Raw genomic sequence first — 16,868 nt, 5'->3', positions numbered from 1 at the left:
CCAATTTTTAATTAATATACATAAAAGTAATTATTTTCTGTGAAGTGAAGTAATTTTCATTAAAATAATATGAAATATACTAAAATAGTATGTTTAAAACGAACTAATACTCTTTGGAACACACAGGGTCGTCACAACCCCAACAAATCCAGTCAATGGTTAATGGGTTAATGTCAAAGGTTAAATAACGTTAAATAATTTTGAGCATTAACATTTTTTTTATTTATTTTTCAAAACATTTTACAAACAAAATAGATATTTTAATACAAACTCAAGTACTGTGACAAAAGATATTATTTATTGAAAATTCACATAAAATATTTTACAATATTTAATCTATTATAAATAATAATCCTGGGTGTAATCGACATTATATAATTTTTTCTCGTAATTTGTTTATACAACATTTGGTATGCATTACATTTATTTTTACTTTCATAGTAGAATTGCGTGCTGTAATTAATGAATAAGCTTACATATGTATATACACAAATACAGTATTGTAAATGATCACATTTAAAGAATTCATAATAAACATAGTGAAAACTAAAACGAAATTATTGATGTGATCAGAACAGTCAAACTATCAATACTTATAAGGTAGATATTGAATGAAATAAGTCCATTTTCAAAATTAAGGCCTCTTATAGACTCTATAACACAGTAAACTTAATTATGTTCAATAACGAAGAAAGTATCTTTTCATTTCCTTACTTATAATGCATTATGGCATTTGTTAATTAGATTGCCGTTGAATAATCGAAATAAAAATTTGATTGCTAATCAACTGGAAACAAATCGAAGAAAATTATTAAAAAATTTTAAGTAGTCATTAAACTGCTTCTTGAATTTCTTCATTTCTACTTTTTGCTTTTTAAAAACTGCAAAATTAAAATTTAACATTCACTGATACGTAACAAAAATAATAAAAATCATTACATGTAAAACTAATGGACAATATTTAAAAGATGTCACGTGTGAATATTTTTGAACTTGTTTCTTACTTTTCTACAAGTGCTATCTAATTAAAAATTCAACTAATTTTGTTAAAAAAAACAATATTCTTGTTAGATTGAAGAATGAATGTAATACCTTCAAAGAGATATTCGTGGAAAGGCGTTTTAAATCACTTCACTGATAAGGGGTAGTTGGATTAACGTTGATTATGTCACTGGTGCTGTGAAAAAATTTAAGTTCTTTAATGATACAATAAAACTGAATCATTAATATATGTATATAAAATATCAGGCAAATAGGTTGAATGCATGGTATTGTATAACTAGTCATATAAATAAAAATTAATCAAAAGTATAAACTAAAATTAATGAAAGTACGTCGACTAATTAAAAAAATAATTTTACGTATCCAATTGTCTTACGTGAATTAGTAGCGTTAATAGCGAGCAGTATAAAAAGCAATATCAACAAAGCATGCAGCACGTACAGTGTACGTATGAATTTCAAGCTAATTCTTTGAATTCTATTACAATCATGTGACAAATTCGCTTTTTCTCATTGTAAAGATGAGCAAAACCAATATTTACTAATTCGAGAAAAATTTATAATGACAAGCTTATTGACTGAAGACGAGCAATAAAGTATTTAAGAAATGAAACTGAATGTATCATAAAATGTTATTTCTATGTGTAAAAGGATAGTTTAATTAAAATAAACAAAAAACAGTCATAAAATGTCTTTTGTTTTTGCCAATTTGAAAAATTTTTATTCTTAGTTAATGATTTATATGGACTATCATTTCACATTTTTTGAATTTTCACGTGTACACACGTTTCTACAATTCTTTCACATTGAACTTTACGTTCAAGTAAAAATCACATAAAAATTTTATAGCATCAAGCGTAAAAAATGTAAAAATAATATAATACCAACTATAAAATATGCTATTATCATTCCGAATTATCACAAAATACGGAAATAAGTTTGAAATACGTTTAACCGTGAAAGGTATACTGTTTGATGAATGAGAACAATTTTCATCAACACATTAAATTTGTAGATATAATAACGAAAAGCTAAAGCTCCTTTTACACATATTTTTGAAACATAACTCATAAATTCACTAATTAAATATGATTGGAATTTCAGTAAATGAACGTTCTTTGAGAAAGCTCAATGTTGTGCTCAAAGTCGTAAAACAAGAAATTGCAAAAGAAAATTATTAATTTTCTAAAAAATTATAAATTTATATATAAAAAATTATATATTTTTAATGCTGAAAGAAGAGCAAAATTAAATAATCTTGTTTGTTATTAAGACAACTTTTGTAATGAAAATGTTGGCTCTGAACGCATATATATTGTGAGGAGCTATGCACTTGTTTTTAATTTTGTAACGAATTTTTTATTGATGCGAGTATAGCAAGCAATTTTCATTGTAACATGGACTTTATGAACTAAACAAGAAACGTTATTAGGCGTTGTTTTTAGAAAGCTTCAATGGATCTAGTAGAGTTGACTCAAAAATAAAATAATGTAAATATAAATCACTTGCAAATGTGTAAGAAATGATTTAAAGAGCCATATCAACATGATTTTGTTTTTTTAAACACTTACAAGGACATTTACACAGTCCTATTTTTGCATGTTTGGTCCTTTAGATGAGTTTGCTGTATAAAATATAATTTATAGATATATGAAATTATATTTGTCAAGTAAATATTATTCAACATCTTTATGATCAATAATTCATTTTTTTACATTAATGTTGAAAATTTCATAAATGGAATCATTTTTAAATCAAGATGACATTCTGCACACTCAGAGCTTTTATTTCTAACAAAATCTTACATTTATATTTTTTGTTATTCATTTAAGATTCTAAGCCTCCTACAAGATTTTCATCAAAGAAATTTAGTTCTATTGAGATGCAATTAATTAGTCTATATGCATGTTACTTAACAGTCTGCCGTTAGTTTCATCAATAAAAATGCTAATGTTATAAAATATATTATTTTGAAATTACAGTTTATAGTTGCATTCAAAAAATAAATCATTCTTGCATATTTTCGATTATACTGATCAAGCAGTACAAGAAAGTTAATATATAATAGATAATAGATAAAAATATTAATTCTAATAATAGTTACTGACCTCTTTGAACATTTGATGTGAATAATCAATAATACTATTCCTAGCAGCAAGCATACACATCCGACTACTATGTATGCAATACCAAGAAACGGATTTTTGCCTCCTAATAAAGAAGTTGTACTTAGAATCATTTTTTTTGTTCCTTCAAAAGCTGAAACTTGATAAGCTGGAACGATATAAAACATTGACAATGAAATTAATTTATATAACATACAAGTTCATGATATTTTACACTTACTGTAATTAATATTTAATGTATAATTTCCACTCATTAAGCCATCCAAAAATCCTTCCTGACTATGATCCACTCTTCGATATAATTTCCTGAATGTGGGTAATGCAGCTGTTCTCATCCACACAATTAAATCCTCATTTTTAAATCCATTATTGTCATCATTTGTAGGATCCAATTCATATACAGGTTTCTTCCAATTCTTTGGTTTTTCATACTTGGAAAATTCATCCTTTAAATTTCCAGGAGGATTTTTAAACTTTATATTCTTATCAGAAGGCCATGCAATGCCTGTTCTTAGTAATGGTACATCCTTTTTATGTTTGTGAGAGAATAAACTTAAATCATCGTTAAAGAGAGAATTTGCAATAGCACCGCATGGAGCTACTGCTTTTGTACCATTTTTAGTGTCTACATAAGCAAAAGGTTCACAATCAGTTGAAACTACATCACTTAGTTGACCTAGTAATTGAGTATCATCTCGAGATTTTACATAACGACGATGATTTTGATAAAAGTTTGTCAATCCATAATACATGTAGACTTTTCCATTGAAGTCATTATTCAATGTAAAATCTATTTTACACTGACAATTTTCTTTGGGATTTGCATTAATTATATCCATACACTTTTGACCATTGTGTGCTGGATTAATTGAGTAACAGTTTGTATAATCTTTATCATACTCTTTAACTTCATCTGAAAAATACAAAAGTCCAACACCAATTGGTATAAAGGCAATTCCTATCACAAAGAAGGTAGGTAGTACAGTTCCAGCAGTTAATATTGGTTGCCAAGCAGGTAAACGTTGTTGTTTAAAAGCACTATCTATAATAAAAATAGATATTTAGCAACACATTATAAAATTTCTAATACAAGTTTTAAGTTCACTTTTACCAGAAGGTTTCTTCGTCTTAGGCTGTGAGTCACTTTCATTTGTAGTCATTTTAGATTTTTTTATGACTTGCTTTTGAATTACATTAATTGGTTTAATATAATTTTAAACGTTTTTTTATCCTTGTTTTAAATTAAATAAACAGTGAACGTTTTACCATTTACCATTATATTAAATAAAAATCTAAGTATAGCAATTATATGGCAATACTTTTAAACTTTGATATCTTAGGTTTGGATTTATCGATTTCGATACGCTCTATTATATTACGCAGCTACAAACTTAAAAATAATTTTTTCTCTTTTTTCTAGTAGACGTATTTGGTAAACAAGAATATTTGAAAAGTAACTGGAATTACATTTACAATTTATAGCATACACAAATCTATATATTAAACCATACTGTATATAAATGATTCTCAAGTATCGATAACTAACCAAACCCTAGAAATGACGCGTACGTGCGCGTTTACATGACCGTGAGGTGGGTAACTTAGCTGTCAACTGGTAGTGGTATGTGGTAGTAACTAGACATTAGCCTTAGATTAGCGTCCAAGGTTACGTATAGCTGTATTAGCAGTGTTAGTTAGGAACGCACCTAAGTATAAAAATAAGAAGTGCTGAGTGATTATGTGATTCGTTATCGTCTATTTTAAGTAATGGTGATCGATTTTTATCATCTAGAAGATAAAAAAAGATACTCAAATATTATTATTCCATTTTTTAATTGAAAATTTAATACTAATTTTGACCAATAAAAATTTATTGCAATTTAAAAAAATAATATCATTTGTTTATTGAATTTTCGTTGATTTTCACATGTAAAATCTATTAAAATATAATTAATTAAGCATTAATTTGCTATAATTTTGACGTTTACATTTAATAATAAATAATTTCAACAGCTTATCACCAACATCATGCAATAATATTACATTAATTTCAACATTGATATTAAACTGTGATAAACTTCTTAAAAAACAGTCATTTTACATGAAAAAGATGCCACCATCTTCACTCCATAAAAAGAATCATATAATATAATTTTTTTATAAAAATACATAATAACTTCTATATTATGTAATCACAGTTGGTTTGTCACGTCCAGTATATTCTTGAAGTTTGCTCAATTGTAATGAAATATCAACTAATGGCTTCAAAATATTTTGTGGATCTTGATTATAGGTAGAAGGATCAGATTCATAACTTTCAATGTACAACCGAATGGTTGCACCAGAACTTCCAGTACCTGATAAACGAAAAATAATTCTAGAGTCATCTTCAAATAAAATCCTGAGCCCCTAAAACGATATAAAACATTTTTTAAATGAATGTCAACTGATAATACCATTTAAGTTTTTTTGTGAAATAAATATTAGTCTATACCTGCTTGGAAGCTTTAGATTTATCTATAGGATCTTCATAGGAATAATTATCAGCTTCTTTAACTATGTATGTTTTGTTCTCTAATAACAACTTTGTTCCAACAAAATCTGGCTTATTTATAAGTGTTTCAATGTATTCCATCATTTGGTTTGATTTTTCAGCATCACAGTTTTCGTAATCATACCTTAAAAAAATATTGTGGCAGTCAGTTAATATGAATAAACATTGAATTAATAATAAGTATATATCTATTAATAATACCTTGTAAAAAAATTTCTTCCATATGTATTCCAATGGCTTAACAAAATTTCTTCTACTGATTTCCCAAGAGTAGCAATTATATTTAACCAAGCTAGGCATGCCCAAATTCCATCTTTCTCTCTAATATGGTCTGATCCAGTACCAAAGCTTTCTTCACCACACAAAGATAAACGTCCAGCATCCATCAAGTTACCTAGAGTAATAATAATCATTGGAACTAATTGTCAGAAAAACAAAAAAAACTTACACAAACTAATAATTACCAAAATACTTCCATCCAGTTGGTACCTGAAAGCATTCAATATTGGTTTTTTTAGCTACCCTATCAACAGCAGCTCCAGTAGGCATGGATCTTGCATATCCTTTAATTCCAGTCTTGATAAAATATGGAATCAATTTCAAGTTATCTGCTAGAACTGCTAATGAATCTGATGGATTAACAAAAAATGCTTTTTTCCCAATAATCTAAAGCAATTAAAAATTATCAATATTAAAAGGAATATATAAAATTGATTAATTTTGTAGTTACCATGTTTCTATCTCCATCACCATCAAATGCAGCTCCAAAATCATAAGGTCCATTTTTAACAGCATTTACCAGATCAACTGCATAAGTCAAATTTGGATCTGGATGTAAGCCTCCAAAATCATCTTTAGGTACACAGTTGACTATACTGGAATCACTTACTTCTAACTCTTTGACAAATATTTGTTTCACATAAGGTCCAGTAACTAAAACAAAATTAAGAACATTCAAGATTCAAATAAAAATACATTTTCAACAATTTACCTCCATTCATTGCATTAATAAGAACTTGAAAAGCAGGACGTTCTGCACTTCCATGCAGTAATTTTTTGATGGATGTAAAATCAAATATTTCTTTCATTAGACTTACATAATCAGCTACAGAGTCAATAATATCTACAGTGAATAATTTTTTATCTACTTGCACACTAGTGGATTGAATTTTATCAATATCAATATCCAATTCAGAAACAATTTTGTATTGTTTCAAATTCATTGTGATGTCATAAATTTTATTAGTAACAGTATCAGGAGCTGGGCCTCCATTTTCACAGTTGAATTTGATTCCAAAGTCACCATTGGGACCACCTGGATTGTGCGATGCAGTAAGAACAATACCTCCAAGTGTTTTGTATTTCCGTATTATTGTAGATACTGATGGTGTCGAAAGAATTCCATTTTGTCCTACTATCAATTTTGCAACCTAAATGACATATAACAAAAATTTTAATTTAAATTTAAAGAAATCAATAGAAGAAATATGAAAATTGATCAATCTAAAATTTACATCAATTTAAAGTAGTTCAAAATAAAAAAATTTGTACGAATAAATCTTGGCTATAAAATAATAAAATCTAGAAAGATGACTAATAACTCAAATCATGAAGATGCCATTTATAAGCGATTTATTAAGATTTCTTATCACAAACTGTAGTAATAATTTATTACTTAATGACCTTATTCAAGATTTGATATTATCTTAATCTTTTTTTAGAAAAACTACTTTGATACACCATCAATGAGTATTTGAAAATTAAATTTGTAACTTTCTAGAGATGAAAGGGCTTAACAAAATTAAGAACCATACCCCATTAGCAGCAGCAATTTTTATGATTTTCTGAACAGCTTCTTTGCCATAATAACGACCGTCCCCGCCAACGACTAAGGTACTTCCAACTAAAGAGCTACCAGTGGCTTCAAGTATTGCTTGAATAAAGTTTTCAGTGTAATGTTCCTGCTGAAAAACTTTGACGGCTTTTCGAAGGCCCGAAGTACCGGGCTTTTGACCTTCAAACGTTACTGTATTAACAATCGAACTAGCATACGAAGTCATTCTGCAAAATCGAGAAAACTTAAACAATTAAATTAGATGTACAAAAAATTCATTTCTATCTAAAACATACTACATACTTACGTAAATGTGACTTTTTTATAACATTCAATTTATTTATCAAAAAGTTGCGAAAAATAATACTTGAACAGCGACAATGACAAGCAAGGGCAAATGAAATGTACTATACGTGCCACAGTCTCGTGGCAGTAATAGCAGAAAAAAATTAGATAGCAAATAGCAATATCGGAGTATAGTATGCGCAAGCGCACATATACGTTATATTGAAACAAAAATTATGAAAATTGACCAATAATTGCGATATTTTTAATTCATTAGCTTATTTTCATTCGAATGAATGATTATACTACTATAACACTATTGATTGATTTTAAATATTTTGATATGGATAGAAAATGACCGCGAATTATACATACTTACATAAAATAATTTATTTTTATAATAAATCATTATTACAGTTATAAATTAAAATTATAAAATTATTAAATAGCAAAGGAAAACAATCGTAATTATATTTATTGTAATTTTTTTTAATGAAGATAACGTCTGAAAGTAATCGCAGAAATAAAAATATGAACGTGTGAGCTCATTTTTCCATCTAAACATTAAAAGCATTGTGAAATTTTCATTATTCGTAATATTCATGTCAAAAAATGAATACATTTCAGACGTCAGGTCTAGAATCCAAAATGAATCATTGATTATAAATGTTATAGTAAACAAAAACCACAAAATTCTTCTCAAAACAAGTGTGTTTATATCAATCAAAACGCTCTTTGATTTTAATCCAAAAAGCATTATAAATACAAATACAAAAATACAAGTTAACTTTTCATTTAAACCACTTCATAATTGTCTGTAATAAAGACTGTATCCACTGAATGTTTTACAGGGCTATCATCATCAACCAGAACAACGTCGATGATCTGTAATAAAAAATAATTTATAATAATTCATAACTAATAAATCGCTTATAAACAATGTGAGATATTTATTGATTTACCGAGATCCTTGCATATGGCGTTTTTGAAGTAAATGAAACCCGTAATGGAAAAAAGTCTGATGGCCTTGAATTTGGAACAGAAAATTCCATTGCTCCAGATTTTGAAGATGCATCAATTATTGGCAAGGACCAAAGTAATATATTTTTTCTTGCTTCATAAGAATATTGCCCATCACACTCACTTACTATTGGATTGCTACCCATAGGCAAAGGAATGTTTATTTGAACATCATTCAACTCTAAATTTTTATGTTCCAATTCATATTCAATATTAACGTCGCAGCCTCCTTCGCCGTTTTCAGAAGGCCAGCAATTTACTGATACATACATGAAATGCAATTAATAAAAATATTTAAAAAAGATACAAAAATCAATTTTAAACATACTTGAGATGGGTAAAACGATCTCTTCTTGAGATTGCAAGCGCCATTTCAATACACCAACATCGGTATGTAAAGGAAATGGCTTTGATGGAACTTTTAAACCAATTTGTCCCTTTGTCTTGAACAGTTCTTTATCTACATTTGGATGAGTCTGTAGTTGCATTCCTCTATTATCTTTGTTATCTAATTGAACGCGAATACGGCCCCATTTTTCATCTGATATGTTAAGTGTCACCAAACCGTGTAATTCAAAGTTTTTAACTCCACCATCGCGACTAACTCGAACATTAAGTTTTTCTTCTTGTTTAAGGTGAACTCTGGATATTAAATTTGTAATTTTAATAATATAAAAAACATAAATTAAATAAATACTGCAGTACTAACGGTTCTGTTGATCCACTATCTACAGTATTTGATACAACTTTAGCAGACGTGTTTGAATGAGATGTAACAACATTTTCTCCCTCTTCTTTTAATTGATCAACAAATGAATCAACATCCCTTGATTTACCTCCCAATTTCATTGCACTTGAACTAAGTGAACTTGGTTTTCTACAAAGTACATTTGTGTGTAATAGAAATATAATGTTTTTAAATAATAAAAGATGCACATAGATAGGAGACTTACTGCATTGGTGTGTAAGCTGACTTAGCAGGTTCAGGAATGTAATTTGCAGTATCGCCAACACTTGGTGTTGGAGTAAAGTTATTTCCACTTCCATAACCTCCACCAAAGCCTGTACTTTTAATTCCTGTACTTTTTTTATTAGCTTCTAGTCTTTGTCTTTGAAGTTCCTTAGCTTTTTCTCTCATCTTGTTCTTAGCCTCTCTTTCTTGTGTGAATCTGACTGCTTGATATACCCTCTCCTCATGTGAATCCATTTCCACAAATGTTCTAATCTGTGCTAAATTAACATTTTCCCTGTAACCCAGTGCAACTATTTCATCAAATGCAAATATTAAATTGAATGCATTTTCTGCTATTTCTAATTCATCCAATGATTTACAGTATTCTGGAATCTAGATAATAAAGATCATGATTAATTTTCAACAATCTAACAATGTATCAAATAATAAAATCACAACATACCACTCTTGCAAAAAGGCGCAAGGTTTCTAGATCTTCTAAAATATTACTAGCTTTTGTTGTTATTAACAGCATATACAATTTCTCCAAAGGTTGATAGACATATCTAACTGAATCAGTTTCAACAAATGTGTGTTGTTTGCCACTGCTCATCAATTTTGGAAATGCTGCAAGTAAACCTTCTATTCTTGCCTTGGACATTTCAACAAATTGGCGAGAAATAATAACTGCAAAAAAAAGAGTACATCATATACAATTTAGCTGCAGGCTGATTAAGGTCAAACCAAATAAGGTTATAATAATTGCTTTGCTCTGTTAAAGCCATATAATTTTTCAATAATGTTCTCTGGATACTTTTACTTACTCTTCCCTCCCTTGGTACACACCGAAGCAGCGATGAGCACCTGTTACAAACAAAGTTATGATAAAATCAGTAAATTATTAAAACCGAAATTATGATTTTGAAGCTTCAAATATGGTAACTAAAATTACCATTTCGGAGTATTATTTGTAAAAGTCTTGATCGAAAAAAATTCTTTATATCATAAAAATCGCTATTTCTGCGATATTTTATTCTACATCACGAAAATAGTGATGCAAATAATCAGACTGTGTAGCTGACGTGTGCAACTGTGACACTAGTGACAACTATTCTATGTAGTGGTACGTATATACTCATACATAGTACATACATATACTATATTGCGTGATCCCACCCACCCAGGCACATTGATTGGACTGACAAATTCTACGGCCTCCGTTCTTATTTTTTATCTCTACTTCCCATCATTATATTAAATTGATTTTACAAAAAATACTTAGTAACTGCAAAATGAAAAAAATGTATGCTTAATGTGGTTAAATTATTTTACATTCTATCACATATTTCTAGCAATGTGTATAAGTACGCACTATTACAAAAATTATAGAAAATACTGCTAGTTTAATTTGATAAGATTACGTGGATTAAATATAATATATAATATAATATATTCGATATAATTATTAAAAAACTTTTAATAATTATATCGACTAACAACGGTTCACAATTTTATAAAAATTTGTGCCAGAAAGGATTTTTTGAAAACTGAACCGTTTTGCGCCATCCGTTTACACTGTCGTCAGTAACAGAATCGCAGGAGTATCATGAATAAAGTGATTCATGATCAAACAGGGAGAAGAGAGTATGAACGATTCAGCGGCTAGGGTAGGTATACTTGATAAGTATACCAAGTTGAACTTAATCCAAAACTTGAGTACATAAAATTGATGATTAATGCAAGTACATTAGTTTGAGAAGTAAGCACTAGAGTCAATTATACATCTAGAGTGTACATACCGTACGTGTACAATCTAACCAGCTACAAAGTGTTCTTTATCAATCAAGATTATTAGTGTAAGTTCACTTCATTTCAGAGCAGTTAAAGGAATTTCATAAATATTAGTAGCAACAATGCCACACCTACCTCCTTGTGTAATTGATGTAGGAACAGGGTAAGTATCATTTGTAAAAAAACAATAATTACATATCAAATAGAGTAGAGAACAGTCATTAATTAAGTTTCAAAGGTTTCAAGATGATAGAAAACATATGCATAAATACTCATTTATGATGTACTATCTGTATTTACTGTATGGTTGTGATTCATAGATATACCAAGTTGGGTTTTGCTGGTAATAAGGAACCTCAACTTGTGATACCATCAGCAATAGCAATAAAAGAAACAGCAAAAGTTGGGGATAATACTGCAAGACGTGTTACAAAGGGTATTGAAGATTTGGATTTTTATATTGGTGATGAAGCTTTTGAAGCTACAGGATATGCTGTTAAGGTATTACATAATTTTTAATTTATAAATCTTTGATGAACTTTGTACTCTTTCTCACATTTGATTATTATACTTTACAAAAGTATCCAGTCAGACATGGTCTAGTTGAAGATTGGGATTTGATGGAACGTTTCTTGCAACAATGTATATTCAAGTATCTAAGAGCAGAGCCAGAAGATCATTATTTTCTATTAACTGAACCTCCTTTAAATACACCTGAAAATCGTGAATATACAGCAGAAATTATGTTTGAATCATTCAATGTTTCTGGACTGTATATTGCAGTTCAAGCAGTATTAGCTCTTGCAGCCTCTTGGATGGCTAAAACTGTTGAAAATAGAAGGTTAACTGGTATTGTTGTTGATAGTGGTGATGGAGTTACTCATGTCATTCCTGTTGTAAGTGATTTGAAATAAGAAACATTTCACAATTTGAGAAAATGTTCCCACGTTTCAGTTGCATTAATATTTTGTTTCACAGGCTCAAGGTTTTGTTATAGGAAGCTGCATTAAGCACATTCCAATAGCTGGTCGTGATATTACATATTTTATTCAAAGTCTTTTAAGAGATAGAGAAGTTGGTATCCCCCCAGAACAATCATTAGAAACAGCAAAAGCAATCAAAGAAAAATTTTGCTACATCTGTCCAGACATTGCTAAAGAATTTGCAAAGTTTGATAGTGATTCCAGTAAATTTGCAAGATATGAAGGAATGAATAACATTACAAAACAATCTTTTGCTGTTGATGTTGGTTATGAAAGATTTCTTGGCCCAGAAATTTTTTTCCACCCTGAGGTATTGATAAAATAATTTTTGATAATACACATTTAAGTCAAATGTAATAATGGAGAAATTTTTATAATTTTAGTTTTCAAACCCAGATTTTACAACACCTCTGAGTGAGATAGTAGATGATGTTATTCAAAATTGCCCCATAGATGTAAGACGACCACTTTATAATAACATAGTTCTGTCTGGGGGGTCAACAATGTTTAAAGATTTTGGAAGGCGATTACAAAGGGATATAAAGAAAACTGTCGATGCTCGTTTGGAATTGAGCAAGACTCTAAGTGGAGGACACATTACTGTAAGCAAAGCAATAAACAATTTTATTATTGCAATTGCACAATTTTATAAATAACCGATTTTTCTTTAGCCAAAACCTGTTGACGTTCGTGTGATATCGCATCATAAACAACGCTGTGCAGTTTGGTACGGAGGTGCTTTATTAGCTAGTGATCCCGAATTCTATGCAGTTTGCCACACAAAAGCCGATTATCAAGAACATGGCCCAGGCATTTGTCGTTACAATCCCGTCTTCCGCAGCATGATATGAAAGATATATTGTTATAGTATTAAAGTTATTAACACCTGTCATAAACACAATATCTACTTATGAGACTAAAAATTTCGTAATGATTAAGCATTTACTAGTAAATAAAATCTTTGTATTAAAAAATTTTTAACAAATCAATACAAATGAAGCTGTTGCTTTTTTAAATATTATACTTCACCTACATTTGCTTATTAATTTCTTAAAAAATATGTTAACATCTCTTAAGTACGTAATTTTTTTTTTATAAAAACAATCTAATTTTAATTCTCACGTGGTTTGAAAAAGCAGATCGCGAGATATGCAATCGAAGTTGTCAAAGAAAACTATAAATATGTACATATTATTATATATGCATGTTATATTATCTACTTAATTTAGATTGAAAATAAAATACATGTTTAACGATATTTTCAGGTGATGTTACAATTAACAAAATTTATTATAATTATATCATTTTTACAAGTATTTTTACAGATTTTAAGAGTACAGGTCTATTTTTATTTACAGCAAAGTATAATTTGTGTTGTGTGATGAATTAAAAATACTAAAGAAAATAAATGTTTTGTAAAAAAACGAAAATCTTGTATTAAAAGTAGTATTATGCCTCATATATCACATTTCAATCAAATTCATTTTGGTATCCCTGATTTTCACTGAAACAAATAAATATTTTTTTGTCAATTTTTCAATTGAACAGAAACATCAAAACTTTCAAATGTATTTGCACTTACTTATCTAGATTTGCGCGATTAACAGGAGGTTGGTCACTTTCAAGATTCATAAAAATAGAAGAAAAAAATAAAGATAATAAATTTGAATTATTATGAGTAGTCCTTCTTGCAGCTCTTGGATTAGTATAAATATCAATTGAATTAATAGGAGGTAGAGGGTCGTGAGACATAAGTGGACTTTCATTTTGTATCTGAAAACAAAAAAATGAGTAATTTAAAAACCATTATTTACTACAATAGTTTAAAATTTAATAACAATTTTTCTATACTTCTTGAATATTTACTGTTACATCCTTTAGATCTGACACAATTAAATGTCTCAAAATGTTTCTTGGTAATTTTCCTTGATAACGTTTATTTCTTTTAACTTGACAGAATTTAACATAATCATCTTTTGCATTTACGCGTTGTAGAACAATATGTACATTTTTCTCAAGCCATGGTAAAATATCAGTTTCCTTCCACAAATGGAAACTACGAGCTACATACAGGTTCTGCAATTTTTCTAAAGCTGGTGGTGTACTTGAACTAGCTTTGGTCTGAAAAAACTCGTGACTAGTGGCCTGAAATTAATATTTTAAATATGTTGAAATCAATAATCGTTATTTTAACTTTGTAAGTACTCACCTTTGAATCAGCATTTATACTACACTTGTCTAACAATGGAATCAAAACTCCAGGAAACATTATCAGTGCATTTTGCAACATTTCGTCTGCAATTTCTTGTTCATTCAAGTAAAAATGGGCAAGAGCCAAACTATAGGCAATATTTGGAAGTTGTTGCAAATTTCTTGTAATTTCCCACAAATTACAAAAATCACAAAACCACTGATATTCTTTTGATCTGATGGCATAGAAATCAATCATCAGAACTACTGCTAAGGGATCTTCTTCAGGCTCCAAAGATAATAACAATTTGCACAATTCTAAGCTAGTTCTATTTACAGAGAAAAATATATTAAGAAACATTCACGCATGTTGTAGATACAAAAAATTGTAGATATAATACTTCTTTCAATACCTATAACATGCTCTACCACCAACTAATACAAGATGTTTGAAAAGAGTTATAAATAAAGCTCGATTTTGTTGTTTGTTATAGTCCAGCCTACAATTGCCTGTTGTTAAATTGAATAGTGGATGAAATGCATATTCTAAATAAAATAAGGCTCGTTCAATCAAACTAGCTGCCATTGCTAGTTCTTCATTTAGTTTGCATAATTCAGCAGATTGCAGTAATGTATCAACGTGGTATGGATGTGTATTTACAATACTCTAAAGAAAATATATCAATATCTTTTAATTAATGTTAAACAAAAATGGTTATTATAAATATAATATATTTTACAATAATATTTTCTATGTTAAGACTTTCTACTGCATCGATAAACTTTTGTTGCACTTGTCGATAGGAAGAACTGTGTTCGTAAACAAAATATTGAACATTGTCTGCTGTTATAGTTTTGTCTAGAGTCATCGAGAGTCCTGATTTAGATATAGGTAGCATGTTATCGCGAATGGTCACTAACCAAGTTTTTTTTAAATGTCCAGTACGACCCCTGGATCTTGGTTTACTGAAAGAGTAAATTTCATATAATGCTTAAAATATATAAAAATAGTACTACAGTGTATCATACGTTTGCTCTGCTTGAATAGTTCTACTTCCAAATATTCGTTTGAGTTCGTTATAAGGATTTAAATTTTTATGTTGTACGGTTAGTATTTTCTCTTTAGTTTTGTTTATAAGACTGAACTGTGAAGTTTCAGCTGCATCAGTATTACTGCTTGACTCTGGCTCGCCTAATAATTTATTTATTTGTCTTACAGTTTTATCGATTTCATCTAAACCTTCCTCGTTCTCCAATTCTTGACTTTTAGAATCTTTTTTAATGTCTTCACTAGCTCTAGATTTTTGTTTCTTCTTGTGCTTTTTCCGCTTTTTCTTAGTTTTGCCATCATTACGATGTTCTTCTTCTTCTTCTTCAATTTCATCATTTATGTCATGTTCACTACTCTCAGCATCATTGTCTGAATTTTTATTCAACTAGAAAAAATTACAAACGAAAAATTGTTAATATAATTATTTTAGTGAAAGATTATCTTTTTACTTTCTACAAACAATCAACTCACCAAGTTAAAAAGATTAAAACTTTTTTGTTTTCCTCTTTCAACATGTGCATCATTAATTTCTTCATTGGATTCTTCTAAAGCTACATCATTGCCATGAATTTTTTTTAAAAATCTAGTAGACATTTTGCTTATTTGCAGTTGAATTGGAGTAATCAATAGTCATTATTTGACATTCTTTTACATGCTCCAAAAGATTATAAATCTAAATATATAAAGAAAGTGAATATAGTCGGACAATAACTCAGTAAAAGCTTATTAAATTATTACAAGTTATCCAGCTGCTCAATACTACTCGAGAGAGTTCATACAAATCACAATATTACCAATATTTTCAAATTAGTAAATAGTGCTATTTTGACAGATTAATTGTAAACTTAGCTGATGTACATGAAAAAAAAGTATTAAACATTATTTGGAAACACTTTTAATGTGGTGATATCAGAGACAGTCGTTTCTAGATCATCGTTCGTTGTATAAAAAAACAGAATGGGTTATGATTCGTCAACGCAGGTATATATATAAGTATAGCAATCCGGCACATGCAGATAAGTTCACTTCGCCAAAATGTCGGATATGATGTTATACAGGATGTGACTGTGTGAACATAGGC

The 16,868-nt window shown here is 28.9% G+C and overlaps 5 protein-coding genes across 12 annotated transcripts; 1 reads left to right on the top strand and 4 right to left on the bottom strand.

Annotated features, from left to right (window-relative positions):
* Positions 1 to 186: 186 nt before the first annotated feature.
* Positions 187 to 4,722, bottom strand: LOC131672310 (cell cycle control protein 50A). 4 transcript variants are annotated; one of them, XR_009302611.1, is made up of 6 exons: positions 4,239 to 4,722; positions 3,348 to 4,169; positions 3,110 to 3,275; positions 2,573 to 2,625; positions 1,093 to 1,177; positions 187 to 881 (listed from the first exon to the last, which is right to left on the bottom strand). XR_009302611.1 is itself a non-coding variant. In XM_058949448.1 (5 exons), the coding sequence occupies exons 1-4, from the start codon at positions 4,285 to 4,287 to the stop codon at positions 2,613 to 2,615; spliced, it is 1,050 nt and encodes a 349-aa protein (XP_058805431.1). In that variant the 5' UTR covers positions 4,288 to 4,722; the 3' UTR covers positions 187 to 1,177; positions 2,573 to 2,612. The 4 variants fall into 4 exon arrangements, 3 of the variants coding, with proteins under 3 accessions (XP_058805431.1, XP_058805430.1, XP_058805429.1); XM_058949448.1 differs by having other exon boundaries at positions 187 to 1,177; XM_058949447.1 differs by lacking the exon at positions 2,573 to 2,625.
* Positions 4,723 to 5,032: 310 nt separating this feature from the next.
* Positions 5,033 to 7,942, bottom strand: LOC131672309 (phosphoglucomutase). 3 transcript variants are annotated; one of them, XM_058949443.1, is made up of 8 exons: positions 7,819 to 7,942; positions 7,496 to 7,742; positions 6,673 to 7,111; positions 6,412 to 6,614; positions 6,146 to 6,347; positions 5,883 to 6,075; positions 5,622 to 5,805; positions 5,033 to 5,536 (listed from the first exon to the last, which is right to left on the bottom strand). In XM_058949443.1, exons 2-8 carry the CDS (start codon positions 7,739 to 7,741, stop codon positions 5,312 to 5,314), a joined length of 1,692 nt encoding a protein of 563 aa, XP_058805426.1. In that variant the 5' UTR covers position 7,742; positions 7,819 to 7,942; the 3' UTR covers positions 5,033 to 5,311. The 3 variants fall into 3 exon arrangements, with proteins under 3 accessions (XP_058805426.1, XP_058805427.1, XP_058805428.1); XM_058949444.1 differs by having other exon boundaries at positions 7,823 to 7,942; XM_058949445.1 differs by having other exon boundaries at positions 7,496 to 7,759; positions 7,819 to 7,932.
* Positions 7,943 to 8,197: 255 nt separating this feature from the next.
* Positions 8,198 to 10,863, bottom strand: LOC131672321 (coatomer subunit delta). The gene is made up of 8 exons (XM_058949465.1): positions 10,725 to 10,863; positions 10,597 to 10,636; positions 10,236 to 10,459; positions 9,774 to 10,165; positions 9,530 to 9,697; positions 9,149 to 9,462; positions 8,763 to 9,079; positions 8,198 to 8,685 (listed from the first exon to the last, which is right to left on the bottom strand). The coding sequence occupies exons 1-8, from the start codon at positions 10,725 to 10,727 to the stop codon at positions 8,596 to 8,598; spliced, it is 1,548 nt and encodes a 515-aa protein (XP_058805448.1). The 5' UTR covers positions 10,728 to 10,863; the 3' UTR covers positions 8,198 to 8,595.
* Positions 10,864 to 11,392: 529 nt separating this feature from the next.
* Positions 11,393 to 13,664, top strand: LOC131672306 (actin-related protein 3). 3 transcript variants are annotated; one of them, XM_058949440.1, is made up of 7 exons: positions 11,393 to 11,531; positions 11,649 to 11,726; positions 11,884 to 12,064; positions 12,145 to 12,459; positions 12,542 to 12,856; positions 12,930 to 13,148; positions 13,218 to 13,664. In XM_058949440.1, exons 2-7 carry the CDS (start codon positions 11,686 to 11,688, stop codon positions 13,395 to 13,397), a joined length of 1,251 nt encoding a protein of 416 aa, XP_058805423.1. In that variant the 5' UTR covers positions 11,393 to 11,531; positions 11,649 to 11,685; the 3' UTR covers positions 13,398 to 13,664. The 3 variants fall into 3 exon arrangements, with proteins under 3 accessions (XP_058805423.1, XP_058805422.1, XP_058805421.1); XM_058949439.1 differs by having other exon boundaries at positions 11,423 to 11,572; XM_058949438.1 differs by having other exon boundaries at positions 11,423 to 11,726.
* Positions 13,665 to 13,812: 148 nt separating this feature from the next.
* LOC131672305 (ribosome quality control complex subunit TCF25) lies at positions 13,813 to 16,748 on the bottom strand. The gene is made up of 9 exons (XM_058949437.1): positions 16,526 to 16,748; positions 16,259 to 16,460; positions 15,766 to 16,172; positions 15,477 to 15,702; positions 15,150 to 15,403; positions 14,756 to 15,065; positions 14,398 to 14,691; positions 14,129 to 14,319; positions 13,813 to 14,050 (listed from the first exon to the last, which is right to left on the bottom strand). Exons 2-9 carry the CDS (start codon positions 16,379 to 16,381, stop codon positions 14,017 to 14,019), a joined length of 1,839 nt encoding a protein of 612 aa, XP_058805420.1. The 5' UTR covers positions 16,382 to 16,460; positions 16,526 to 16,748; the 3' UTR covers positions 13,813 to 14,016.
* Between the last annotated feature and the right edge of the window lie 120 nt (positions 16,749 to 16,868).

This window comes from Phymastichus coffea, unplaced genomic scaffold (assembly GCF_024137745.1).
Source record: "Phymastichus coffea isolate CEN01 unplaced genomic scaffold, Cenicafe_Pcof_1.1 PCOF00148, whole genome shotgun sequence".
Lineage (NCBI taxonomy): Eukaryota > Metazoa > Arthropoda > Insecta > Hymenoptera > Eulophidae > Phymastichus > Phymastichus coffea.
The sequence above is the reverse complement of the archived record's forward strand: the minus strand, read 5'-3'. Positions and strand labels throughout refer to the sequence as shown.